Below are 27,330 nucleotides of genomic sequence, written 5' to 3'. Positions count from 1 at the left end.
TTATATAACTGCATTCCATTCTGCCTGGATAACCTAAGATTGGGATCGGTTAATACAATTTCATCTGGAATTCACAAAGCATCAGAGGCCCCAAGCCAAACTTTGAGCAGATCTCCCTGCTTGGTCCACATGTTAGTAGGTAAATAAAGATTTAAATAAACATAGCAAAAAGAAAAAAAAAACCCGTCTGTCACAAACCAAACAATAGATTGCACAAGTTTAAACATAAAACATAAACCGACCCATTTAGATGTTTCACTGGATAAACCAAAATAATAACAAAAATTATCCAGCTAATTCTTTTGTTATCCTCTTTTCTTTTCTACAAATCATTTCCAAACAGGTACCAAAACACAGTGCAAGCTACATAAGCTTTCCATGCAGCCAAGCTTCCTAGACATTCAATTGAAAAAAAAAGTTTTAACTGTCAATTAGTAAGAACATGTTAAAAGAAGAAGGATAAAATTGAAACTTGCCTATCTGACCCATTCCAGCAGCACTCAAATTTGTCAAAAATGCAGTCATTTTCATAGAGCGAACAAAGTTTACTTCTGAGGTATTCATGTACCTGGAAATAAAAAACACAGTTTGAAGAAGTAGTAATATAATATAGAATAGAATAGAATAGAATAGAATAGAATAGAACAGAACAGAACAGAACAGAACAGAACAGAACAGAACAGAACAGAACAGAAAGAACAGAACAGAATAGAATTCTTTATTGGCCAAGTGTGATTGGACACATAAGGAATTTGTCTTGGTGCATATGCTCTCAGTGTACATAAAAGAAAAGGTACCTTAATCAAGAATCATAAGGTGCAACACTTAATGATAGTCATAGGGAACAAATAAGCAATTAAATCATATTAGGAAACAGTCGTAAGGATACCAGCAACAAGGTTACAGTCATACAGTCGTAAGTGGGAGGAGATGAGTGATAGGAACGATGAGAAGATTAATAGTAATGCAGACTTAGTAACTAGTTTGACAGTGTTGAGGGAATTATTTGTTTAGCAGAGTGATGGCGTTTGGAAAAAAACTGTTCTTGTATCTAGTTGTCATATTAACAGTTATTAACTGTTTTGAGGCTATAATTTAAGATTGCAAATGACTGTGTGAATATGAAAGTTCACATCATCTAAAAATAAAGTACCTTTAATTTCTAGATTGCTGTTCTTATTCCAGCAAAACGTATCATGCTTAATTAAAGTTTTTTATTAAATTGGATAGCAGCCTCATAACTTTATATCGCACCTTCAGCTACTCAAACTCTATTAGTTCATTTTAGGAGATCTCTGAACCTGTCTGACCACTTTTAAGAAACTATTTAAGGAGTTGAAAGAAAAAGAAAATCTGATAATCTCAAATGCATACCCTAGATCTGAAATCATGACCAAAAGTATAAATTCATACAGACATACAGTGTATGAAATTATACTCCATTCTTCCAGCATACACACTTCGGGATGTATAAATTTTATACAAATTTCAGGATTCAGGATGGTAAATAATGAGAAATAATGCAAAAATTAAAATTGTTTAAAAGAAACAAATGTAAGAATTAACATTGCTAGTTGAGCAAATGCATTCTCAAATAGTTTTACCAGTTCATGTAAAAAATTCATCCATAAATCATATCTAGCTAGGACCAGCCACTTTTGCAAGAATAGAGCCCATTACAGTATTACAAACACCAAGAGATACATATATATTTTAAACCTTAAAAACCCACAACTTCCACAACTTCATCAGAACCTATGAGAGAAGTTCCTCAGGATATTCTGAATTATTTATTTCTGATTTAAATCAATAAACAAAACATTTCATTGTGGAGATGAAGATGTGCTCTATAGCATCTATATTTACTATTCTACCAAATCTTGACTTAATTATTAATTAATCACAAGTTTGATTCCCCCAAACTGTCTATCAGTATGGCATACCTGGTATGTTTCCACAGGTCGGTTTTCCATATTTAAATCCCAAATCTTCACAGACAGATAATCTCTAGTCATCATATATCGACCACTATGGCTAAATTTGACATCAGAGATGGAGGAGATGATTTCTGAAAAAAAGGATCGGCTGCTTGGATCTTCTGGCTCCTCAAATACTGCAAGTGAAATATAAGCACATTTATTTGCCAAACTTGCCTCGATGACATGAAGATTTCCCTTTTTCTGTACATTAACACATAAAACCTAAAGCATTAACCCTTGGAAGCCATATCCTGCTGAGATGAAAAATTATCCACCAGCGGTCCAAATAAACAACGATTCTGGGGTCAGAAGTAATTTGAACTCAACTTTCCTTATTCCCATTTCCAGTTCCAAGGACCTGTAGAAGCAGACCTTGATATATTATATATTTATAAATTACTATCGATAGCCAAGTAACTCATATTTTTTGACTTTCTGCTTCCAGAAATCCAATGAAGCAATGAAGTTTTCTAATTATCAGGAGCAAAAGTGTTCCAAGAGAGACTGAAGCCCCACCACTGGATAATGATCTTTTTGATGGAGATCTATAAAAACACTGCCAATGTGATGTGTTTTCCTGTGTACGTTCTTGCCAACAACAAGGAGAAGAAGCTTGGTTTAAGGAAGGGCATACAGGGTTGTGGAGATGGGTAGTAATGCAGCATCAACTCCTAAAAGGTGCTCATGGAATCCAAAAAATGTGTTTGTGGCAGACACAGAGGCACACACATAAAAATGAGCACCTCCTGCATACAATTTAAGAGGCTGCTGAAACCCTGCAAATCTTGAGTGATTTTGTAAGATCCTCAGACAAGAGTTTGCTCCGTTGCACAGCTCTGCACTGCTGGTATTTCTGTCTGAAACGGTTGTTAAATCCTGGAATATGCAACCCCACCCCACCACTCCTCATGCCCCCAAAATGCAGCCACCCTGACATTTTCTATTTTTTTAATCTTAATGTCTGCCCAAAGCTTATGAATCAGTCACTTTCCTCCTTCTGTGGTCTGATTGTGTGCTTCCTGTATCTGGAGAATTAGCGCATTCTTAAAATTCACTTCCATCCTTCCACAGTTAGCTCCGTTTGTTTGCTATCCTGATGTGGAAGTACTTAAGTCAAAGGTATTTTTTAAACTGCTTTGTTTTTGTTTTACAATTGTGGGGATATAAAGTTAAATGGACTTTCCAGTCTGTTGCTTCACACCAATTTGCTCTGGTGGTAAAACTCAATTAGAAGAGAAAAAGCTACTCACATTTCGAATGCCTGTCACAGAGCGCCGAGGCACGCATGTCACACAGGCGAATAGTTCCCTTGCTACTGCTGTACACAAAAGTATTGCAGCTGTTTGGGTGGAATTCGGCTGCTGTTATTACCTCCGTCAGCTCTTCCATGTTGGCAGGCTTAATATCTACGATATCTAGAAATTGTTGGCATTAAGGAGTCTTCTTTTCAGTGACATTCAAAGGTTTGACATTTGCATTCTAACACATAAAAGGAGGCCCTGCAATTTTTACTCTGCTACTTGTTGCTGACTCTAGGGGGAAGTGCACATCTCAGTTTCAAGGCCGTTGAGCTGTCCGAAGATGCTTCTGCGGACATGTGGCCAACATGACGTCATGGAGCATTGTTACCTTCCCATTAAAATGGTACCTGTTTATCTACTTGCATTTGCATCCTATCGAACTGCTAGGTTGGCGGGAGCTGGGGAGAGGACAGGAGCTCACACCATTGTGTGGCACTTGGGTCTTGAACCTGGGCTGCCGGCTTTCGAGCAACAAACCCAGTATCTTAACTATTGAGCCATCATGCCACCCTATTCTAACCCATACTGGGGGACAAAATAAATTGCTAGAAAGCATTACTCTTTGGGGCAAGAGATTGGGTAAAACTAGTTATTAGACTATATAGACTGTTGGAACTGGGTTCTTTGAAGCTGCAAAACTCAATTCCATCAATTTTAGCTTTTGGGAAAAGGACCATTTCATCCATTTTTACATAGAGAAAGAAAGGTAGAAGGTAGACTTCAGTGCATACATGCACACAGCCAAATTTTCTTGGCTGCAGTTTTATAGTGATTTGCCAAAGCTCTCATCATTCTTATACTTTATACCTATCCCCATCTCCTCTGTACCCCAAGGATCTTCTAGTGGTCTCCTATTCAAGTACTAATCAGTCCTGACCTGCCCAGCTTTTACCGTATCAGCCAAAGGTGACTAGGTGCTCCCATCCACTGTTAACCAGAGAGTAATTATGGTATTGTAATTAATTATTCTTTATATTTAAACAATAAAGATTTATGCTACTTTATCACCCCTAGTGGGGATCTGGATTCCAAAACTCAAGGCTTACACAGTTTATGTATAAGAAACATGGGTTATGTTACAAAATAATTGAAGAAAAGCTAAAGTGACAACTTCTACCACCACCTAGGGTTTCTATAGAGTCCACATGACTGTTGAAAAGTTGCTCTCAACTTGACATTTTGGAAAAGCTGTTAAATATATCAGAAGTAAATTTATAAATTGCATTTAATTAAAACTGTTTACATTCATTGGACGTTCAGAGTTACCTTAGGGGAGATGGGTGGCATAAAAATGTAATAAAATAAATTCACTGTATCTATGTTGAAATCAAATGAAACTGAAGTGTCAATTCCCAGAATATATTTGTAGTCTCCCCAGATCTTCCGAGATTGTATGTATGTATGTACCGTATTTTTCAGACTATAAGACACACTCTTTTGTCTCCCAAAAGGGGATAAAAATGTCTGTGCATCTTATACACTGAATATGGCCGAAGTCCCACCCACCCACCAGCTGTTTTGTTTTTTTTTGCCTCCACATGCTCCATTTTCAGAGTTTTTCAAGACCATCTTTGAGGCTTTTTTTGGCCAGTTTTTTAGGCTTTTTTTGGCCCATTTCAAGGCTTTTTTGGTCTGTTTTCGAGGCTTCTTTTGCCAATTTTTTTTTTTTTGGAAAAAACAGCCTGAAAAAAGCCTCAAAAATGGGCCAAAAAAAAGGTCTGAAAATGGGGCACGCAGAGGCAAAAAACTTTTTTTTGGCGATTTCCTCTTCTAAATTTAGGTGCGTCTTATAATCAGGTACATCTTATAGTCTGAAAAATATGGTATGTATGTATGTATGTATGTATGTATGTATGTATGTATGTATGTATGTACGTACGTATAAATTTCCAGATGCATGTGATGCACACATGTATTGTGATGATATAGTAGCACTGAGAGTAGGAAAACATATAGACTCAAGTCCTGCACATTCTGATCTTCAGCCCAGCTGAACACACACACTCTGAATAAAAAGATACTAAAACTTCTATCTGTGATTTCTAGATGCCACAAATTAATCCTCAAGTCATCCGCGGACAAGTATGTTTCATAATCACTATTAATGGAGATAGAATTGATGTGATACGTGTGAGCATTGGCAAATATTCTTCGAGGACTGGCTTCCACCATGAGATCCATGGGTCTAAATACTGGCACCTGTAAACCAAAGGATTGGGGAAAAAAATGTGAGCAATTACAGAAAAATCTGTCAGAGAAGAGCAGGCAAAACTGGGGGCAAAGTTAAACATGTCATCAGTTTAGAATCATTATATTGACAAAAGCAATCCCCGTCCAGCCCCCTCTCCCTTTGTATTCTGTTAACCCTTTGCTGGTGCTGATTTAATTTTAGTTGACTAGATTCTTGTGTATATGCTTGACTATTAAATACTTCTGAATTGCAACTTAATGCACTCTCCTTATCCTTTGTACCTATTATCAGTTCAGTATCAACAAATTAAAAGGGGGGAAACCAAGATCTCCCTATATGGAAACATCAGAATGGGTTGGGGCATAAAAACCAGGCAAAAAAAGAACCAGAGAATAAAACCCATCCATGCTATGATGCCCAGCTCTGTGTTACTCACCCGTAAAGTAGTGACTGTTGTGGGGTCTCTATACCGGCCATCTTCTTCTTTTAAGTTGTAGCCTTCCGGCCGCTTATCTCTCTCACTGATTTTCCATAGTTTTATTGTTTTGTCTGAAACACATTAAGGTAACGTTAGGCTGTTGAGAACCTCCAGCTCTTTGCCAGCAGAACTGATCACAGAATATATAATATGATTCATGCCTTATAAGAACCATGGTGGATATTTGGTGTGGTTAGAAATAGCTACCGGTAACAGGGTTGCGGGGTTTTTTTTTTTGGAACTTTTACCACAGTTCAGAGCCTTTTGCTGTGACTGTTAATTTCCAGGCACACATGCAGATGTTGGATAATTTGCACTTTTAACTTGCCTTGGCAGTGCAATACCTCCCATTCCAAGAGATGCCTCCAGGTCTCCAAATGAAATAAAACAAAAGCCTCAAGTTCTCGGATGAGATTTAGCAATATTAAAGTAAAGGTAAAGGTTCCCCTCGCACATATGTGATAGTCGTTTCCAACTCTAGGGGGCGGTGCTCATCTCCGTTTCAAAGCCAAAGAGCAGCGCTGTCCGAAGACGTCTCCATGGTCATGTGGCTGGCATGATTGAACACCAAAAGTGCACGGAATGCTGTTACCTTCCCACCAAAGGTGGTCCCTATTTTTCTACTTGCATTCTACTTACATGCTTTCGAACTGATAGGTTGGCAGAAGCTGGGACAAGTAACGGGAGCTCATCCCGTTATGCAGCACTAGGGATTCGAACCGCTGAACTGCCGACCTTTCGATCTACAAGATCAGCATCTTAGCCACTGAGCCACTGCGTCCCTTCCCACCAAAGGTGGTCCCTATTTTTTCTACTTGCATTCTACTTACATGCTTTCGAACTGATAGGTTGGCAGAAGCTGGGACAAGTAACGGGAGCTCATCCCGTTATGCAGCACTAGGGATTCGAACCGCTGAACTGCCGACCTTTCGATCTACAAGATCAGCATCTTAGCCACTGAGCCACTGCGTCCCTTTTAGCAATTATTAAGACAATGGCTTTTGCAAGTTAGAAAATTCTCTGTTTCATCATGGCCCCTGGGATTCAAAAAGGGTTGCCAGGACAAAAGGCATCAACCGCTCAGAGCTTTGCAAAATGGAAGAGACCAAAACCCCTGATTTTTGGTGCTTGGAACATAAACATCAACTCCCTGGAGGCAGAGCAAACCAGGAGGTTTTTTTTAAAAAAAATTTAAATTACAGGTTGTTCTCAAATTATGTCCATTTGTTAGTGGCTATTCAAAGTTACACTGAAAAAAAAAAAAGGAACTTTTGACTGGCCCTCCCGAGTACCACAATGTCCCTACGGTCACGTGATCAAAATTGGTAACTGGCATGTATTTACGAGAATTGCAGCATCCCAGAGTCACATGAGATGACTTCCGACAAATGCAAGTCAATGGGGAAGCTGGATTTGCTTAAAAACTATGAGGTTCACTTAACAACTGCAGTAATTCATTCAACAGCAAAAAAAAAAAAAAAAGGTTGTAATATTGGGTATGATTCCCTTAACAACTACTTTTCTTACCAAGAGAAATTCCGGTCCGAACTGTGGTTGTAAGTCAAGAAGTACCTGTATATGCAGCTAAATTCACATAATTCAAACTCTAAGCCTATATTAAGAAAATATACAGTAGCTATTATGTTTTTGTAATATTCTATACCCAAACAAATAAGCTATACTATAGCTGGATTTCCTATAATTCTTGGAATCACCAAGTACTTAATCCTATTTTAATTTAACTCAATAAATTGTGCCAACTCAACCATGCTCTAGGCCAGAGGTCTTCAAACTTGGCAGCTTTAAGACTTGTGGACTTCAACTCCCAGAATTCTCCAGCCAGCATAGCTGGAGAATTCAGCTAACCTCTGCTCTAGGCTGATTGGGGCACCTTCCCTTAATCCCTTAACCTTCCCTTGGAGCCTTCCAGATCAGAGGTGGGAAACTATGGCCCTTTTATGACTTGTGGACTTCAATTCCCAGAATTCCTGAGCTAATATGGCTGATATGAATTCCTGAGCTAATATGGCTAATATGAATTCTGGGAGTTGAAGTCCACAAGTCATAAAAGGGCCATAGTTGCCCACCCTGTTCTAGATGAAATGGACTTCAACTCCCATGATCTCCAGTTAGGAAATCTGGAAATCAGAATCCATCACACCAGGAAAGTACCAGGTGAAAGACATCTAATAGTTAGTTAAAGGGGATTATAAAGTTTATGCCGAAAGCTTTACAGAAGAACTTGAGCTGATATCCAAACAAGTGTAGTCTTGTTTACAAGACTTAAAACATCCTGCAGAAGCATGTCAAGAAAAGCTGATTTCCATCCATATAGCAAAGAACTTTTTGAACTTTCAAAGAAAGTTCACAGAAGAAGAACGTAAGAAGGGGTGACTTGGATGTGTTGTGTAACAAAAATCAAGAACCAAAGGACAATAGTCACACGGCTCCTGGTTTAAAAGGTAGCAGTTGTGAAGGAATGCAAAACAATAGATGAAATTTGGTTAGAAGGATGAACAAAAGTATTATAGTTTTCTAATTCAAAATATAAAACTCAATAACTGTTACACTTCTAAGTTTGCTTAGAGGCAGGATTGCTTGGAAGGAAAAGGACTAATACTATTCACATCATTTCAAAGGCTCCCCCAAACTCAGGAGTCAAGGATGAAAGACAGGCAACGAGAACAGGTCAGAAAATTCAAAAAAGAACAAAAAATGTTACAGGAGCAGTAAAAATACAGCAAGAACCTTATTTGATTGATTGATTGATTAATCTATCAATTAATTATAATTTTTACATTACTCCTATCCTGTAAGCTCCAAGAACAGTCATCAAGAAAAATTGATGATTTTTTTTTTTTACTTTGACATTTTAGTATCTATGGGGGAGTTAAAGAGTAAGGGGAAGTTAAGAGCTTATAGTTAGTTTGTTTATGTTAGACTATGTTTGTTAAATGCAATACCCTGTATTTTGCTCTGGGAAGTTGGGGGGGGAGGGAGAAGGGAATGGGTGGGGGGAGGAGGGGGGGAATTTGTTTGTAAAACATTTTAAAACTTTTCAATTAAAAAAAGAAAAAGAAAAATTAAAACACAGAATTCAAACTCTATAACTTTCAAAACAATAATAGTACTCTACATAGAAGCAGGTTAGATCAAAATGTCCCTTCTGGTGCTTGTAGAATTGTATCACATGGTTCCAGGAAGCCACTCGAAAAATCTTGTAACATCAGTGTCAGGAATGATGATTTGCAAGACAAGCTTTTAGGGACAGGGGTGGGCAACTATGGTCTCTTTATGACTTATGGACTTCAACTCCTAGAATTCCTGAGCCAGGATGCTGAGTATACCAGAGAATGCTAGGTATCCCAGAGCATGTTGGCTCTGGAATTCTGGGAGTTGAAGGGGCCATAGTTGCCCATTCCCTGTTCTAGGACAAAGATAGCCACGGGGAACTTGGTTTAATAAAAATCAACCATCAAGAATTAACAAAAGAAAGTCTTACCATTCGTAGACAATAAAAATTGAGCAGCGTTTTTCTGGGGTAACCACCTAATTTTGTTGATCTTTTCTTCAATTTCTAAGCTTTTCAAGTAGTCAAACTCTGGTTCGTGACTTTGGAAGGTACTGTAAACATTGTATTCACCTCTGCTGTGAGACTGTAGTTTGTTCTGAAAAGACAGTTTTAAAAAAAATAAAAGATGAGAAATTCAATGAACAACCACCGTAGTTCACTCTTTCTATTGTGTAATAGGGGTTATAGCTCAGCATAACGGGACAACACCATATAGCAGGGGTCTCCAACCTTGACAACTTCAAGCCTGGTGGACTTCAAGCCCCAGAATTCCCCAGAATTCTGGGACTTGAAGTCCTCCAGACCTAAAGTTGCCAAGGTTGGAGAGCCCTGCCATGTAGGATGTGGGTTACCATTCTGCACGGTGTCTATTATTGAGTTGAGAATGATGAGAATTCAAGGGAATTAAGAATCAATTCAAACATGAATCATTTAAGGGGCTGCCAAACATTTAGTTGATCAACTGAACAAGCCTTTTGATAAAAATTCGAAGTTATTAGCATATGAATCCAACATCTCTGGGGAGAAAAGGAGACACTTTAAAGCACTTAACTAATGATTGTAATTTGTCTAATCAGCTGAATAAACATTGTAATTTAACTCTGTCTGATGAATATCCCATAAACTGGGGGGTGGGTGTGAGTGGGGAGGTTGTGTTCTCCTGGAGCATCGAAGACTAAACGCTCAGGAAAAAGTTGTTTTAATGATCATCTGTTCTTTGTTATGCTAGGTTATTTTTAAAAAGAAGAAATGCGGTGGGTCAAAACCATAACTCCCACTTTGAAGAGATATTAGTTGCTGTCTTTGAAAATGTTTGACCTGCTGTCCACCCATTCCTCTCACCTTTAGTGAAGTGGGTTAGACTAGCTTGAAGTCCCCCAGTCATCTCATATGCCTAAGAAAGGATTAATTTTGGGCTTATTGCACCTTTATCCGAATGTGATAAGCTGCTCCTCAGGCATACAAAGGGATATAATTATACAAAAATATGCATAGATTTAATACGTCACCCTATGCAGGCCTTTCAATATCTTTGACATCAGGGAAAATAACAGAAGCACAAAAGTAGTGGGTTTCAATTTTTTTTACTACTGGTTCTGTGGGTGTGGCTTGGTGGGCGTGGCTTGGTGGGCATGGCAGAGTAAAGATACTGTAAAATCTCCATTCTTTCCCCAATCCAGGGGAAGCTTACTGCAAAATCCCCATTTCTTCCTGATCAGATGGGACATGGGAGGCAGAGAATAGATGGGGGTGGGGCCAGTCAGAGTGTTTACTACCGGTTCTCAGAATTACTCAAAATTTCCGCTACCAGTTCTCCAGAACTGGTCAGAACCTGCTGAAACCCACCTCTAAAGCACATACAGCTGAGCAAACCCACTCTGGCTTCAGATTGACCCAAAGCTGACCCATGCGCTTTGTGCGTGCATGTGCCATCTGCGCTAAGTCACAGCTCCTCCCAGGTGTGGTGCGTGTGCAACTGCACCATCTGTGCATGCGTGCGGCTCCCCTGTGCATTGCGTGTGCAATTGCAGGTTTCACGCAGCTCCCCCCATGCACTGCGCATGCAATCGCACCATCTGTGCATGCGCGTGGTTTTTGTGCACTCAATGAATGCACACAAATGCCATCTGCGCATGCGTGCACTACGCACAAGTACTCTCACGCACATGCACAAATGCATGCGCGAGCTCTGAAGACCAGCTGGGTCCCCTGAATTGCACATATGTGCACTGGAGGCCCGAACATCAGCTGGGACACGCGCGCATGCACAGCTGCAGGTGAATCGGGCAACATCTCATGTGCGTGGAAAGATGGCTCTACGTGCCACCTCGGGCACGCGTGCCATAGGTTCGCCATCGTGGATCTATAACATGGGTGCACAAAGATTGAAGAATGTTGCATTTCACAGGTTTTTATGGTTGCTTCTCAAAACAAAGTTCCAGGGAATGGAACAGCTTTCTGTTTGTGTGCAGAAGCCTCTTCCACTTCTTTCTGTAAGCTACAAGAAGTGCCAGACAAGGGGTCAAAGTGCCACACTACCTCTCCTCTCTTTGTCTCATGGAGTAGAACTTCCCTTTAAATGAGATTTATTAAGCATGAGCAACTGATCATTATTAAAGATTAGCCGTCCTTTTTATTAGAAGGGCATTTGAACAACAACATAATTACTTCCAAGTGTTTAATAACAGGCTGAAAGAGGAAACACTTCATATCTTGGAAGACCTTCATATCGACCCAGATGTTCCTACCATGTTCATAGAGGCTGTACCAGATTCAAATGATCAGTATTTAAGTCCCAAATCATCAGAAGGATGCCAAATTAGGAAAGGTTAGGCTAGCAAAATCTGGGTTGCGGCATCCCTGTTGTATTGGATCAAACGTCTTGCATTATTCATTGGTGTTTCTCTCCTCCTAATGAAACGTCTTGGCACTTACTTGACAAGTCTACTATGGTGGCGACCATCTAGATCAGGGGTATCAAACTCAAGAGGCTGGATTCGGCCCATGGGGTACTTAGATCTGGCCCACAGGACTGCTCTGGAAACAGCGAAGGACCACTATGGTGCTTCTTCCAGGGAAAACGGGCTCCTGAGCTCTGTTTTCGGCCGCCACGGCCTCCTGCAACCCTCTGCCAGTGAAAACGGAGCTCGAGCTCCGTTTTCACTGGCAAAGGGATGCAGGAGGCTGTAGCAGCCGAAAACGGAGCTCGGGAGCCTGCTTTCGGTGGCAGAGTGCTCGGGCCACCACAGGTGCTCCTGACAGGAGTGACGTTGACCTGGCCACGCCCACCATGGCCCCCCAAGGTCAAACACGATCCTGATGTGGCCCTCAATGAAATTCAGTTTGACACCCCTGATCTAGATTCAAGGCATAACTTATAAGGCAAGATGAAGATGATCTTCTTCTGAGCCTATTTTCTAAGCCAGAGGATACCATCAATGTTGGCATGCTAAGCTGAATTCCCTGCCAGACTAATTAAAATTTTATTGGCATGAATCTCATTGACGTGATCAGTTGGGAGACACCAGTCATTTCCTGCCTAGTAGGTCACATAGCTTTGCCACGTTCTAAGCCAAACAAGCCCAGTGGCCAATGCAATTACAGGCCTGGTGGATCTGGAGAAGCTTTGCAGATGGTCCTCAACTGTCTTGGATGCCCTAGGTCCTAGGTGGCACATGGAGCCATATCAGTGGGCACGCAAGCGTTGCCGTAGCTCAGCTCCAGCATGTATCTGTGTGCCAGCCAGCTGATTTTTGGGCCTTTTGGTCCCACCGGAAGTTGGGAAATGGGCTGTTTCCGGCCTCCGGAGGGCCTCCAGGGGGGTCATTTTCGCCCTCCCAAGGCTCCTAGAAACCGTCTGGCGCCTGGGGAGGGTGAAAAACAGACCTACCGGGCCCACCGGACCATCATGTGGTAAAGGGGGGGCGCGCACATGTGCAGGGGTGGGGTGCATTGAATTATGGGTGTGGGCACACACGTGGGTGACCTCCCCGCGCTCCTCCCGCTTTTGGCACGCGATGGCAAAAAGGTTAGCCATCACTGCCCTAGGTACTGAAAGGCAGCAGAGGCAGTTCTCAACTTATGACCAGAATTGAGCTCAAAATTACAGTGGTAAATTGTGGTGGTCATTAAGCGAGTCACCATGCGACTGTGCCCGATTTGATGACCATTTTTGCAATGGACATTAAGCAAACACCGCAGTCATTAAGCAAACCCATTGTACTCAATGGGCATTTTTTCCCCCCAGAAACAAGAAGGAAACACGAACTTTTGGCAAACAACGTACATCATGGTCAGATGATTGAGGGATGGCCGTAACTGCAGCCCACTCATCAAGGAACCAAAATGTGATCATGAGACCATGCCAGATTTTTTTCGGGGGGGGGGCAGCTGTCAGAACTTGAAAACCATGTCGTAAGTAGGTCCATCAAAACCATGTTGTAACTTCAATTGGTCGCTAAATGGCAGATTGAGAGCTACCTGTATTCAACCAGCCTCAGCCTGCCTGTCCCAAATTGGATCTCAATTGCCAGAATTCTTGGCAATGCTATGATGGCTGTGCTCGGTTCTCACGGCCACCCAAGTTGGGGAACTAATTTAGGATGCTGCCTAATGCCGAGACCATTTAGCATAGCTCTTTATTTATTTACGGTCATAGATCAAAATAAGCTCTGGATAATTAAATATCTACTTCTTCCCTATTTTCCTGATTCTGGGTGTATAAATCACCCACTTACACCTCTATCAGTGTGTCTATTTTTCAAGGGAAAATACCTGCCCAGAAATCAATGGATTTTCAGTGATTCTTCAGGCAAAGGTAAGGAAAAGTGGGGGGGGGGGAGTAATTGAGGAATTTGGGGATTATAAACTTCAATTTTTCTGCCTTTGGGGGTGTTTCAAATACTATTTAAAGACCAAAAAAAAAAAAGGTTGTTAAGTTTAGCAGAGACTGGACACTACATCATTGTTACAGCTCTTATTTTTCTTAAAAAGCAAGAAATTCCACTGCTGAATTTCGTTGAACAGCTCTGAGTTGCCAATCTCCTAAGGAAAGCTCACAAGGTACCATTTTAGAATCAAAAATCAGAAAATATTTACTGTATGAATGATAGATCGTAACTGAGTACGCCAACAGAAATGTTAATTAATGCAACACAAGTAGAAATGTAAAAGTCTAAGAAAGAAACGCTAAATAAAAAATGCTCAGAAATTCTATTAATCGAGTGTTTTATTGTAATTTAACCAGCAAGTAGATGGTTTAATAAAGAATTGCCAAGAATAAAGGAAGGGATATGTTAAACCTTGGAAGGAAGTTCTGGTAGAAATTCCTCCCCCTCTCCCATTAAGAGGGTTTAAATTACCGTGAATGGTACAAAGGGAGGCAGTGAAAGATTTACAACAAAGTGAAGGGCATGAATAGGCTTTGTATAACAGAAGACATCCCCTCTGACACCATCCTTAAAACAAGAAAAAGGAAAAAGTCAGCAAAAGTGGCCCTGATATTTTTCTGGAAAGCTCTGAAGACATGGTTCTGTCAGCAGGGACTGTTGGGGACACCAGGTTGACACAAAGCCAATGACGTTCCAGGAGCCTGGATAGCTCAGAAGACTAATGCATTGTAATTTAACTCCAGCTGTCTGCAATTAGTAAGTTCGAATCTCGCCAGGCTCAAGGTTGACTCAGCCTTCCATCCTTTCTAAGGTAGATAAATTGAGGACCCAGTTTGTGGGGGCAATAAGCTGACTTTGTATAAATATACAAAAGGATGAAGGCTATTGCTTAGCGCATTGTAAGCCGCCCTGAGTCTCTGGAGAAGGGCAGCATATAAATCAAATAATAATAAAAAAAAGTGGTTGGTGGATTGTGTGGTTGCCGCTGGTGGGGGATGGGGCTTTCTGGGTTCTTCCATTGTGAAATTTTAAAGTTTTAAACCATCACCAGAGTTGGTACACATTTGCTTCAGGGGTGAAATCCACCAGGTTCTCACAGGTTCTGGAGGACCAGTAGCAGAAATTTTGAGTAGTTCGGAGAACCGGCAAATACCACCTCTGGCTGGCCCCAGAGTGGAGTGGGAATGGAGATTTTGCAGTATCCTTCCCCCAAGAGTGGGATGGGAATGGTGATTTTGCAGTATCTTTCCCCTGCCACACCCACCAAGCCATACCACGCCCACCAAGCCACGCTCACAGAACTGGTAATAAAAAAAATGGAATACCACCACTGATTTGCTTAATAAATCAAGTAACAGAATAACAAAGTTGGAAGTGACTTTGGAGATCTTCTAGTTCAACTATACCATTTCAGAGAACATTAAAAAAATATAAGTTTAAATATTTGAGCTAAGTACCCGGTTTCCCCTAAAATAAGACATCCCCTGATAATAAGCCCAATCAGGCTTTTGAGAGCATGTACTAAAATAAGCCCCCCCCCAGAAAATATTTAAATATTTAAAAGGAGCCTGAGTGGCGTAGGAGGCTAATGCTTCCTACTAAGACAGCATTTAACATCCAGCTGCCTGCAATTACTGTGAGTTCAATTCTCATCAGGCTCAAGGTTGACTCAGCCTTCCATCCTTTCTAAGGTGGGTAAAATGAGGACCCAGTTTGTGGGGGCAATAAGCTGACTTTGTATAAAAAAGAACACCGCTTGGGGCCCCCCAAAAGCCCTACTAAGAAAGTATATACAAAAGTATGAAGGCTATTGCTTAATGCATTGTAAGCCGCCCTGAATCTTCGGAGAAGGGCGGTATATAAAAATATTTTTTTTAAAAAAACTTCATGTGCAGCCAGTCCCTGCCAATTCCTCTGGTTTCCTCCACGCACCCCAAAATAATAAGGCCTCCCTGAAAATAAGGCCAAGCGCTTATTTCAAGATTCAAAAAAAATAAGACAGGGTCTTATTTTTGGAGAAACAAAAAAACGCAGGGTCTTATTTTTGGAGAAACAAAGTATCAATTGGGCACTCACACCCCTGTGAAAGGTGGTGAATAAACAGGAATCCTATTGTTGGCATTGCTTTATCTGAAGACAAGGATAGCTTTGACGGATTTTACACAGTTCTGAGCTCAAGGCACAGAAGATAAAATTTAAATCAAGATTAGTGAAAAATCCAGGTAATATCTCAGTTGTGAAAGTCAGGAAGACCAAAGGTGAGATAACTAGCCCTCCATAGATTGGGGAAAGAGAACAGATTGGTGAAGGACTATGCTCTCCCTAGGTCTGTGATGGCGAACCTATAGCACGCGTGCCACAGGTGGCACGCAGAGCCATATCTCTGGGCACGTGAGTGTTGCCCTAGTTTAGCTCCAGTGCGCATGTGCGTGCCAGCCATCTAATTTTCGGGCCTTCCGAGCCCATTGGAAGTCAGGAAACAGGCTGTTTTCGGCCTCCAGAGGGCCTCCAGGGGTGGGTAGGGAAGGCTGTTTTTGCCCTCCCCAGGCTCCTAGAAAGTCTCTGGAGCCTGGGGAGGGCGAAAAACAGGCCTACTGGGCTAACTGTGCCAAAAGTGAGGGGAACGGGTGGGGTGGGGGTGTCGTACGTGCATGTGCGGGGGGGGGCATTCAATTATGGGTGTGGGCACACGCATGCGCGACCCCCCCTGAGGTCCCCCCGCTTTTGGCACGCGATGGCAAAAAGGTTAGCCATCACTGCCCTAGGCTAAGGTCACTACTAGAAGATATTTAGATTTTTATTTTTTATTGTAATATTTATTAATAAGTGAACTTATCATCAACTCAAATAACTTCAAGGAGAAAAGGGGAAGGCAAAAGTTTATCTGCACCCCCCAGGGTGGATTTGATTTAAATCAAGTTGATGTAAATCACAATTTAAATCATGATTTAAATCACTAGTAAAAAGGCTTGATTTAAATCATAATTTTTAAAGAGCCACTGTCATCTCTGCTACTCCTTTGACCCACTGTTGACTCACCAATAGTCCCAGTGTTGCAGAATATACAGCCTCATGCTATATATCTAAGCTCCATTTCATGCTGAATAAACTAAATTATTTATGTATCTTAAATAGAAAACTATCTTACGATAGATTTTTACCCCAAAAGTTTTTTATTAAAATAAATTTGATAAAAATCAAAAAAATCCGATTTAAATAAAAAAAATCAGATTTTTTTGATTTTTTAAAAAAAATCATTGATTTTTATCCACCCTGGCATCCCCCCATAAGTGGGAAGAATCTTGCTTGTCCAAAGCTGAAGGGGAAAAAACTCAAACATCTGTAGTCCATATATTCCAAATACTGACGCTTGTGTGGCTAATCTTCCTTGAACATCATTACAATATGGGTACATCTTCTGCAAGCCTCCGAGATTATTCCCTCTGTTAAACAATTTACTTGCTTTAAGAAGGAGAGAGAAAATAAGCTCAGATTACGTTTTAAGATGGGTACCGCTCCGTTCCCAGTTGACCACTATCGCTGCCTTACCTGTCTGCAATCCTCAGCATATTCAACAAAATTCACATTGATGATATTGTTACCTAGTTTGGGTAATGAAATGTCTTCAAGAAAACAATCAAGCTCAGAGAGCACCAAGGACTCCATATTTCAACCCTGATCTACAAATATTCTCCTTTTATCGGTACCCACATTACAATTCATGTATGAAATATCAATTAGCATTCAAGAAACAGCCTGAGCTAGTTTTACATCTGAACCAAACAAGTGTTTCCAGTAATTTAGTTAAGGATTGATCATTGGTGTCTTGGGATATATCCAATATCCTGGATGCCCCCAGGCAAGAACCAGTATAATAACTAATATTCTTTTTGTCATTTTATAGGTCAAAAGAGAAATATGGGGTAGGCTGATCACTTGTATGAGTGACTTGTTCCCAAGCACTGTGACCACGAGGTGGCACTAGAAGTTTATCTTAAGTCTACGTGAAGGACAAACTCATAACCTCCCCACTCTTAAGAAGTCTATACAGCACATAAAATATTTTACACTTCCCAGTTGTTTCTTTCAGAAGAATGTATCAATTAATCAACACAGAGACCTGATATCATTTCAAACTGAATATTTTTAAATTAAAACTATAAGCGCAGAATTGTTATCCATTGTTTCCTTACACACACACACAAACACACACTGCTTACAATATTAAATCAGGATTACAAGATCCTGTTACAAGATCTACTGTTCAACTATTTACATTTTCCTGAAAGAACGCAAGCAAAGTATCTCCAGGTATTGTACCTGGAAAATCAAAAGTAGGAAAGGTTCATGTCTTCCTTCTAACAAGAGAGCAAAAACATCACAGTTTTTGGCTTAATGGGGGAGACGTGAGTGGTATGCAGGAAGGGGCCTGCCTTCGTTGAGTTCTACTCCTGACATCACTGTGGCCTCCTAAAGCAGATGAAAAATAGACCCAGCTCCTGGACCAGAACCAGTTTCCTATCCTTACTGCTGTCAGGGTTCCAAGTAACACCCCCAAAGAAAGAAAACTCCAAGGCTTGAGTTTCCTCAAAGTTACATTTTATTAGAGATGTCATATTGGCACATCTGTGGAAACCCGAATCTGAAAATTTCTAGGTTTTCTCCACCCAAAGGAAAGTTCAAGTCCCTGCCCAACACCCACAAGTCCAATCAAAGCACTGTCCCAACTAGAGATGCCTCCCAATTCCAGCCTCCCAGGTGCAAGGCAAGATGTCCTTGACTTTCTGAGAAAGGAATGTTATTATGACTATATATCACCCATGCTCCATACAATCCCCCCTCCCAATTTCCCACAGTAGTAAATGTGGCACAACCTGAAATGTAAGACTTCACTGAGATACCCAGAGAATTTAAGAACCAGATGTAAGAGAACAGCAGGCTGGGGGCAAAGTTAAACAAGATTAATGTCAAGTGCAAAGGGTCAGCACCATAGGTTAAGTTGCAACACAGAAGATTTATTCAAATCTATACACAAGAATGGTTCAATGGGTTAACACTAAATTGGGGCTAGATAAGGGTCAACAGATTCAAGAAAGGGTGGACTTGGATTATTTGTAGTAACGTAAGGACTCTAAACTGATGACATGTTTAACTCCGCCCTCCAGTTCTTGCCTGCTCTTCTCCTAGCCCAGACGAGGACATGCATATCATCTGACCTCTCTGGATATCACTAATATCACTAGCAAAAGTAGCAAGCCCTTCCCTAAGCTGTACCACTTGAACCTAAGGGGAAGGATGTCAACAAGAAGCACTCTGCATAGGCAAAGAGTTTCTATAATCTAGCCCAGGGGTCAGGAACCTGTGGCTCTGGAGCCGCATGTGGCTCTTTCACCCCTCTGCTGCGGCTCCCTGTCACTCAAAATATGTGTCACAACCACCAATGTACGACACCCGCCGGCATGTGATTTATTGCGTTTTTCAACCTCTGGTAGGCCAACCATGGATAAATCCAAGAAAAGTTTCAGAAGAAAACAGAACATTTAATTCAACTACATATTTTAGTTTTGTGGCTGCTCAAGAAAGTCAGGCATAGGAAGGGTTTTGTGGCTCCCGGTGTTTTCTTTTCTGTGGGAAACAGGTCCAAATGGCTCTTTGAGTGTTTAAGGTTGCAGACCCCTGATCTAGCCAATCTATCTTCTGGATGGGAAAGTTTTCCAGGAGAAGGCGGCTAGTTCTTCCTAGTTCTACCTACTTTGTAACTTTAAGTAGTACAGCCAGTCCTCAATTTACAACCACAATTGGGACCAGAATTTCCACTGCTACGCAAGATGATTGTTAAGTGAGATGCACCCAATTTTATGTCCTTTTTTTGCTATGGTCGTTAAGCAAATCACTGCAGATGTTCAGTGACTCATGAAGCTGGCTTCCTCCATTGCCTTTGCTTGTTGGAAGTTAGCTGGGAAGGTTGCATATGACACAGGATGCAACAACTATCATAAATAGCACTGGAATTTTGATCACCTGATTGTCATAAGTATGAGAACTGGTCATAAGTCACTTTTTTCAGTGCCATTTTAATTTGAATAGTCGCCGAAAGAATGGTTGTAGATTGAGACCGATCTCTGCAATGCAGATTAAAAATCAACTAATTCAAGGACTTTTCGTTCTTGATGCATCAGGGAAGCTAGAGATTTTTAGACTAAACCTGAAAACGGAAGGAGTCTAATGAAAAATTTGCATTTTAATTCGAATATTTTCAGACATGCACTATGAAGTACAAAGATACAAATATTTATGAAGAGGTTTGCATGCATATCTTAGGATTGTCTCCTTGCCCTGTGAACTGTTACAACATCCTATTGAAAAAGCTTTCGCTTTCAGAGTTGCACACAGACACACTAAGAATTGTTGGAGCCTTCTATGCAACAATGGAAGGGTATCTAAAGACTCACGACTTCTGAAGGCCATCTTTTGTCAGATACTCTCAAAGCTGCTTAATGAAAACCTGGGGAGAACACTTGCTATTCAAGAGAGAAATCTCTTCCCTGCCCACATGTGTTCAGTGCCTACTCATCTCCTGGGTAGTCTATGAGTGCTTCTTGCTGTGGGAGGAAGCCAAAGTAGGGCATTCTATTATGGGCACAAATAAGAGTCTGGAGAAGGATGTTACCAGAACAAAAGAACATTATGTTGAAACTTGAGCATCATCCACAAGCCAAAAAAGAACAGGCTTTGTTTTAATAGGCTGTGTGTAATGGCCTGGATCTAGATGACCGTGATGTGATGAAAAAGACATATACATGACAAATTACAAAGTCAACAGCACAGAAAATGCTTCGTACAGTATCAGAGGATTGCTTTAGGCAGCATGGGATTCTCCTACCCAGGGGTCTTCAGGAGTTACCCATCATCCAAAATGCTCGACCATGCCAAGTGTATGGAAGTTGGACAGCATCACTCAAGAATTCTGCTTTGGGAGCAATGGAAGGCACATTTCAAAGTTTCATTTGGTCCGTCCCCCAATAGCCTCTGAATGAAAATTTCAACTAATGAAATTGAGCCCTGGTCCTATGAGAGGCCTGGTTCCACACTCAGCTACATCCCTTCACCAGTTACACTGCCCTGATCCCAAAAGGCATTGGATGTCTCAGCTTGACCCACTGTTATCCTAATCTCTTTTAATTGAAGTTTGCTGTATAAACCACAATTATTTGGATTTGTGCATCAGACAGCAGCAGAAACCGTGACTTGCCAAACACAATGGCTGTTTCAACACTTGAGAGAAGGGTTGGCTATTGATTTTTTTAATCGACTGACTTAGTTGTCCGTCTTTTAACAGTGATTCTTGGTGTTGAACCTGTAGGACAGGGGTCTCCAATCTTGGCAACTTTAAGACTTGTGGACTTCAACTCCCACAACTCTTCAGCCAGCAAAGATTGGAGACCCCTGCTATAGGAGAAGCAGAACCTAGGATGGAGTTTAAAAGAGGGATTTTAAACCCTCTTTAAACCTAGAATCCCTATGTAGCCCTCTTTAAACCTAGAATTCCTATGTACCAACCTAGAATCCCTATGTAGCTACAAACAGACCAATCTCCTTTGAATTATGTTGACCCGTATCTAACTTCAAGCAGATGCTAAGTGTTTAGTTGAGAAGATTCCTGTGCATAGGCATGAGTGGTAATAAATCAGTTTAATTGGACCTTCACATGTGGACTAGGTCTTTCACACCTGACATAACCAACGTAAACTCAACAAAGCAATCAATAGCAAAAACAGTAAATATACCTAGAGTAGCAGCCAAGGACAACAATAACAACAACAGATAACTTTTCATGGGCTTCATTAACCTTCTAACCTTCAAGTCTGGGTGGAGGAGGAAGAGTATGGTATTTCAGACAGCAGGTACTTCAATATACCACTAGGCTCATCATTATTCCAGGAAGGACCCAATATTGGCTTTTTCCTATTTCTTTCTTAATCCCCCCCAACCCCAAGCCCTAGATATACCCTAAGCCAAAATCACAGATTATTTTATTCTGCATTTTACATACAGGCTATAAGGGTAGACCTGTACACTTTTGGTTTCCAACAAAAAACCCACCCATTTAGCAGTTATTAAGCATGGATTTGCTTAATAACTGCTGCAAAAAAAAAAAGTCATAAAATCAGGTTGGTTACATGGATGATTCAACTAACAACCATCATCACATATGCCAAGTTCCATTAAGGTAGTAAGAAATTCCAGGTTCCATTAAGGTAGTATGTCAAAGACAACCTGTACTTTTAATATTAAATGTAAAGATTCCTAAGAAATCAAGTCTCATTCATTTCCAATTGTCAGATGATATTGGTCTTCCTTTTGGCTTAAAGCAAGCAAGGATGCAAGAAAACAAACAAACAAACATAGTATGTGATTCTATAATCATGTTTGTCACTATTCCCTGTAATTCTACCTATGCAGGTTTAGCCACAATCCAAGGGAATTACTATGTAAACAGGCACAACTGCATTTGTAATGTGAGGAGAAACTTTTGCCCATTTTTTTGGTACCTAAACTCAATCATATCAAATAGGGCAAGTGGCACTTTTATGACTAAATCAATTCTACTTTGGAGCAACTACCCAAAAAAAGGAAAAAAAAGGAAAACCTTACCTCTTGCTCTTGTTGAAATATGACAACTCTACCGCCTTTGTCTCCCGTCGCTAGCAATTCTCCAGAATGATTAAATTCTACTGTAGATATTATGTCAGCTGTACAATAAAGAGCAAAAAGACACAGGTTACAATTTTTTATGAACATTCAATTCTAGGTATTAACATTGTGGACTTGGAAGAAGCCGGATGGGAAGAGTATTAATGCTTCTGAACTATGGTGTTGGAGAAAATTCCTAAGACTATTCTGACAGCCAGGAAAACAAACCAAAGGGCTCACCAAACAAATTAACCCAGAGATCTCACCTGAGACACAAATCACCAGGATCAGAGTATTCTATACTTTGGACACATCATGCAAAGATCTAACTCTCTGGAGAAGGCTCTGAGGTTGCCAAAGGTGGGAGGAAAGAGAAGAAGACATCCAGCAGGAAGGTAGATAGATTCAGTTATATAGTCATGTGGATGCACCATTGGAAGATCTGGAAGACCGAGTTAGTGTCAGGCGCAAGAAGTCAGGAACCAGGATAGAGTTCAAAAGTACTACAAGTTTATTTCATGCTACTTATACACAAGAATCTGAACTACTAATGGTCAAAGCTAAATTGATGCCAGATAAGTCAACGGACTTTCAACTGGGGCTGGAATTAGGACTCTTACAGGGGAATAGACATTATAAATTTGACACAAACACACACACAGGCTCAGACTGCTTGTCTCCTATAGTTAGGAGAGGATCATCATACAGAATATTGATCTATATGATGGTTAAGAGTTGACTTGATGGCACATAATCAGTCAAAGTAAGCCCTATGGCTGAGCAGAGAATGGGAAGGTTCTAGGAAGGTATGTGCCTGTAACCTGGTTATTCCTGTTTTTGGTTACTCTCACCTATGCAATTAATCACACAAGCCAGACATGTCATCTAACTAGTGTTTCTTTTATATCCCTTCCAAGGCAAGGTTCCAAAATCTAAAGCAAATCTTGGTTTAGGTAACCTTATTTATAAATGTTCACAACAACAAGAAGCCCTGGTTCTGGCAGAATACCAACATAAAGATTTCTGCTTTGTCAGGTAAGTCAAAGAGGAATGATTAGGTTGTAGTTAGCACCTGCACAAGAGCTCCAATAATAATAATAGTAAGTCAAGTTCACCAAAACTCTGGTTTCCTGATCCATGGGTATGACGGAAGTTTTGCACACTGACATTAATCCAGCACAGTCAATTGAACACAGCGGCTGCGTTCTTCCCCTTTCTTAAACCACATTTATTTAAACGTGGTTTGCAAATAAATTGCTTTTCACAAAACATGCTAAGTCAAAACCGATCAATGGTTTATGGCTTTTAGTGTCAAGGTACCTAACTATCTCTTCCAAGTAACAATTTTAAAAAGGGAAGCTGGCAAGGAACAAAGCTCTAGCATCCTCTTTATATCCAAGAATCCTACTGAAATCTTTATTTGGAAGGATGTCAACAGAAAAAGGACAAAGTAAGAGTGGGAGCTAGGCAGGATGATATTCTGGGAAGCCCTGCATTGCACGGCAGTTGTGTTCACGAACAGGCAGGTCTTTTCAGTAGACATTTTGAAGACCATCCACAATGCAGCCTCCAAATCAGGGTGGATAAAAATCGATGATTTAAAAAATAAATAAATAAATAAAATCAGATTTTTTAAAAAAATTAAATTGGATTTTTTTTTTTACCAAATTTATTTTAATAAAATGCTTTTGGAGTAAAAATCTATCTAAAGTTAGTTTTCTATTTAAGATACATTAATAATTTAGTTTATTCAGCATGAAATGGAGCTTAGTTATGTAGCATGAGGCTATATATTCCTGCAATATTGGGACTGTCGGTGAGTCAACAGCAGATCAGAGGAGCTACTGCGGGACAGAGATGACAGTTGCTTTTCAAAAATTATGATTTAAATCGAGTTGATATAAATCAAGCCTTTTAACTAGTGATTTAAATGATTTAAATCGACTTGATTGAAATCAAATCCACCCTGCTCCAAATGCTTCATGTGGGGAAAACATGGCCTTAGTCAAATTTAGCTATCAAATTTAGCTATTCTGATTTTGTGCCTGATCCTAATGGAAGACTGATCCTGATGGGCCAGTCTTCCACTATGCATTCCGTGTAACTGTAATTCATTTAAAGTTTAAATATCATTATTTTGCCATTTTAGACGTATTCGCATTTATTATAATTTTAGTTTTTACAGAATAATACAGGCTGAACTTAAGACTTCCCTTATGGAAACTAAACAATCCCACCTCCACTCTATCGTATACCACCCCACTACCTTAGCTATTTCCTGGTATTTACCTTATGGTTTTAATCTTATTATAAGCCACCCAGAGTTGCAGGACAGCAAGATGGGCAGTGAATAAATTTAATAAATAAATAAAGCTGTTTTATAAATGTATTCTAACTCTGCCTTAAACTTGATTTTATCATCCACATCTATTAAGATAAATCATTCATCCGTTCATTCATAAGAGCACTCTGCTTGTAATGGTCTCTGACCACAATGAACTGAATTGATTGATATTCTGGCAGCTGCTTCTATGCTGCAAATGGCTCATTTTTAAGATACTATCTCTGCAAACTGCTGTCGTGGTATAAAGTTTGCTCTCCTTCCCATCCTGGGGTAGATCCAGGTTTTACACCTAGCCAGCAATGTCCAAATTGTGAGAGTAACCAAGTCCCCAAATATGATTTTATTTCAAGTATGGCACCAGAGGTGGTATACAGCCGGTTCGCACCGGTTCGTGCAAACCGCTGGCAGAAATGTGACCAAGGTCACCGAACCGGTAGCAATGGCCAGCTGGCCACGCCCCCGAACTGGTCCCCTGGTAACCGCTCGATCAGCCCACCCTCCGTGTTCATCGCCGCCATGTTCTTCACGCATGGGCATCCCATTGTCTTGCAAGTCCAATGGGATGTGCATGCGTGAATAACATGGCAGCAATGGCAACAGCTTTTCCGCGACCACTAGTACGTTTTGGTGGCCTGCGGCCAGCCGCCACAGCCACAAAGTGGCTTCTTTGCCAGCTGCTTTCCAGCAGCGGCGGCTGGCTGGGGGCCACCAAAAATTCCAGTCAGCTTGCCTTCCGGACACAGGAACAGCCACCGTGGAAGGTAAGCAGCCTGAACAAAGAGGCAGTGGTGGGGGAGGAAGCAGACCTAGGGCCGGGGCTGCTAAAGGAGGGGAAACGGGGGAGACTGGTGAAGGGAGGGTGGGGGTAGATAGGTGGAAATTCCAATTTTTTTTCTACCTTTTCCTGTGGGCGTGGCTAGGTAGAGAGGGTCATGTGACTGCATGGGAATGAGTGATGTCAAGTTGGCCACGCCCACTCAGTCACATGCCCCACCTAGCCACGCCCACCAAACCGGTAGCAAAAATTTTTAAAACCCACCACTGTATGGCACCCTTCCACACTCATGGTTACAACTCAAACAGAGCCATGGCTGGGAAATAAACTCAGGAAAAGGGGGAGGATGCTGCCCTTCCCATCATCATCAGTTGTCATCAAAATGCCAACAGGATCTTAAATACTACTTGCAACCTCCAACGACAATCCCAAACTTGCCTCCAGATGTTCTGTGCTAGCTGTGCAGAATTCCCAGCAAAGAATCCCGTAGCCCTAGTCCATGGCCAACTTAATATTTAATTTGGAAGTATTTATTGCTATCTGAAACGTTTCTTCTCCTGCTTTCTTTAGCTTAAAGAGCCAGCAGGAAAAACGATTGACATCTGAGGAAGGTGCCACAATTGCTGACCTCTCTATAGATCTTAATAATACAATCTGATTTTATTGGGGTAGTCATTTTTTTTTTATCATCCTCGAGTTTTGATATTTGCAGGCTATGCCAGGAGATACCTAAGTTTATGGTTTGGCATTATTTTTTAGTGGAAAAGCAGAGGTGTAATGATATTGAAGACACTGGTGTGGGAGAGTTTGGAAGGTACAAATTATGAATTGCTCACTTCCTTCTCCTACTTCCTTTTCAAAGCATGTTTTTTTTGAAAGGATCTCAAGAGCTTTTATAATCACACAATGGTTTACGGAAAGAAGGGGGAAAAAAATCACAAAGTAAAACAGTTCAACAACATGTAGCAACTGCTCAAACATCGCTTTGGTGACTTCCATTTCATACTTCAGGAACCAGAGGTACAAAATGGGCACCCTCCTTTTCTATCACACACGTCTGTTCTTTACAATCCTGCAGCCAATGAGGAAGAAGTGTAGAAAAGAGGCAGAAAAGAGGCAGAAAACACAAACTGTTGCTTGTTCCCCGCAATCGGCCTTCATTGACATTACCAATTTCACTTTTTCTTACAAACAGCCCAATGTAGCAATTTGTGTTCTCGCAGGTATGCAATGAATGAAATCTCAAAGGACCATAGGATAAAATCCAAGAGCCATGGGGGACTGGGAACCCTTTCAACATGAGATTTCGGACCTACAATAAAATAAAGAGGTCCATAGGCAGTTTGTTTGTTGGTGAACAATAATGTGCACAGGAAGAGGAGGAGGAAAGGAAAGAGCAAAAATAACTATTTTTTTTCCCTTTCTCAACACACATTTCGTAAACTTTCAAATCCCCAATTGCCAGAAGGTATAGGATTTCTAGGTCTTAGAACATGACCAGAGTCATAAAGGACCTTATTTATTGTCCCCAAAGAAGGGAGAAATGAATCTAGAAATAGGATACAGGTAGTCACCGACTTACGACTGGCCACCTAGTGACTGTTTA

General features: G+C 40.8%; 1 protein-coding gene across 2 annotated transcripts in view; it reads right to left on the bottom strand.

Annotated features, from left to right (window-relative positions):
* Positions 1-27,330, bottom strand: part of PPP2R2A (protein phosphatase 2 regulatory subunit Balpha) — a 77,183-nt gene that overhangs the window by 2,123 nt on the left and 47,730 nt on the right. For both annotated transcript variants that reach the window (XM_034436844.3, XM_087875583.1), the window contains exons 3-9: positions 22,567-22,664; positions 9,452-9,617; positions 5,908-6,020; positions 5,302-5,479; positions 3,230-3,394; positions 1,944-2,113; positions 477-568 (exon numbers count right to left, since the gene is read on the bottom strand). In XM_034436844.3, the coding sequence (XP_034292735.1) occupies positions 477-568; positions 1,944-2,113; positions 3,230-3,394; positions 5,302-5,479; positions 5,908-6,020; positions 9,452-9,617; positions 22,567-22,664 (982 nt within the window). The remainder of the gene's footprint in view (positions 1-476; positions 569-1,943; positions 2,114-3,229; positions 3,395-5,301; positions 5,480-5,907; positions 6,021-9,451; positions 9,618-22,566; positions 22,665-27,330) is intronic.

Source organism: Pantherophis guttatus, chromosome 9 (genome assembly GCF_059756535.1).
Source record: "Pantherophis guttatus breed Tessera chromosome 9, ASM5975653v1, whole genome shotgun sequence".
In the NCBI taxonomy this organism is placed as follows: Eukaryota; Metazoa; Chordata; class Lepidosauria; order Squamata; family Colubridae; genus Pantherophis; species Pantherophis guttatus.
The sequence above is the reverse complement of the archived record's forward strand: the minus strand, read 5'-3'. Positions and strand labels throughout refer to the sequence as shown.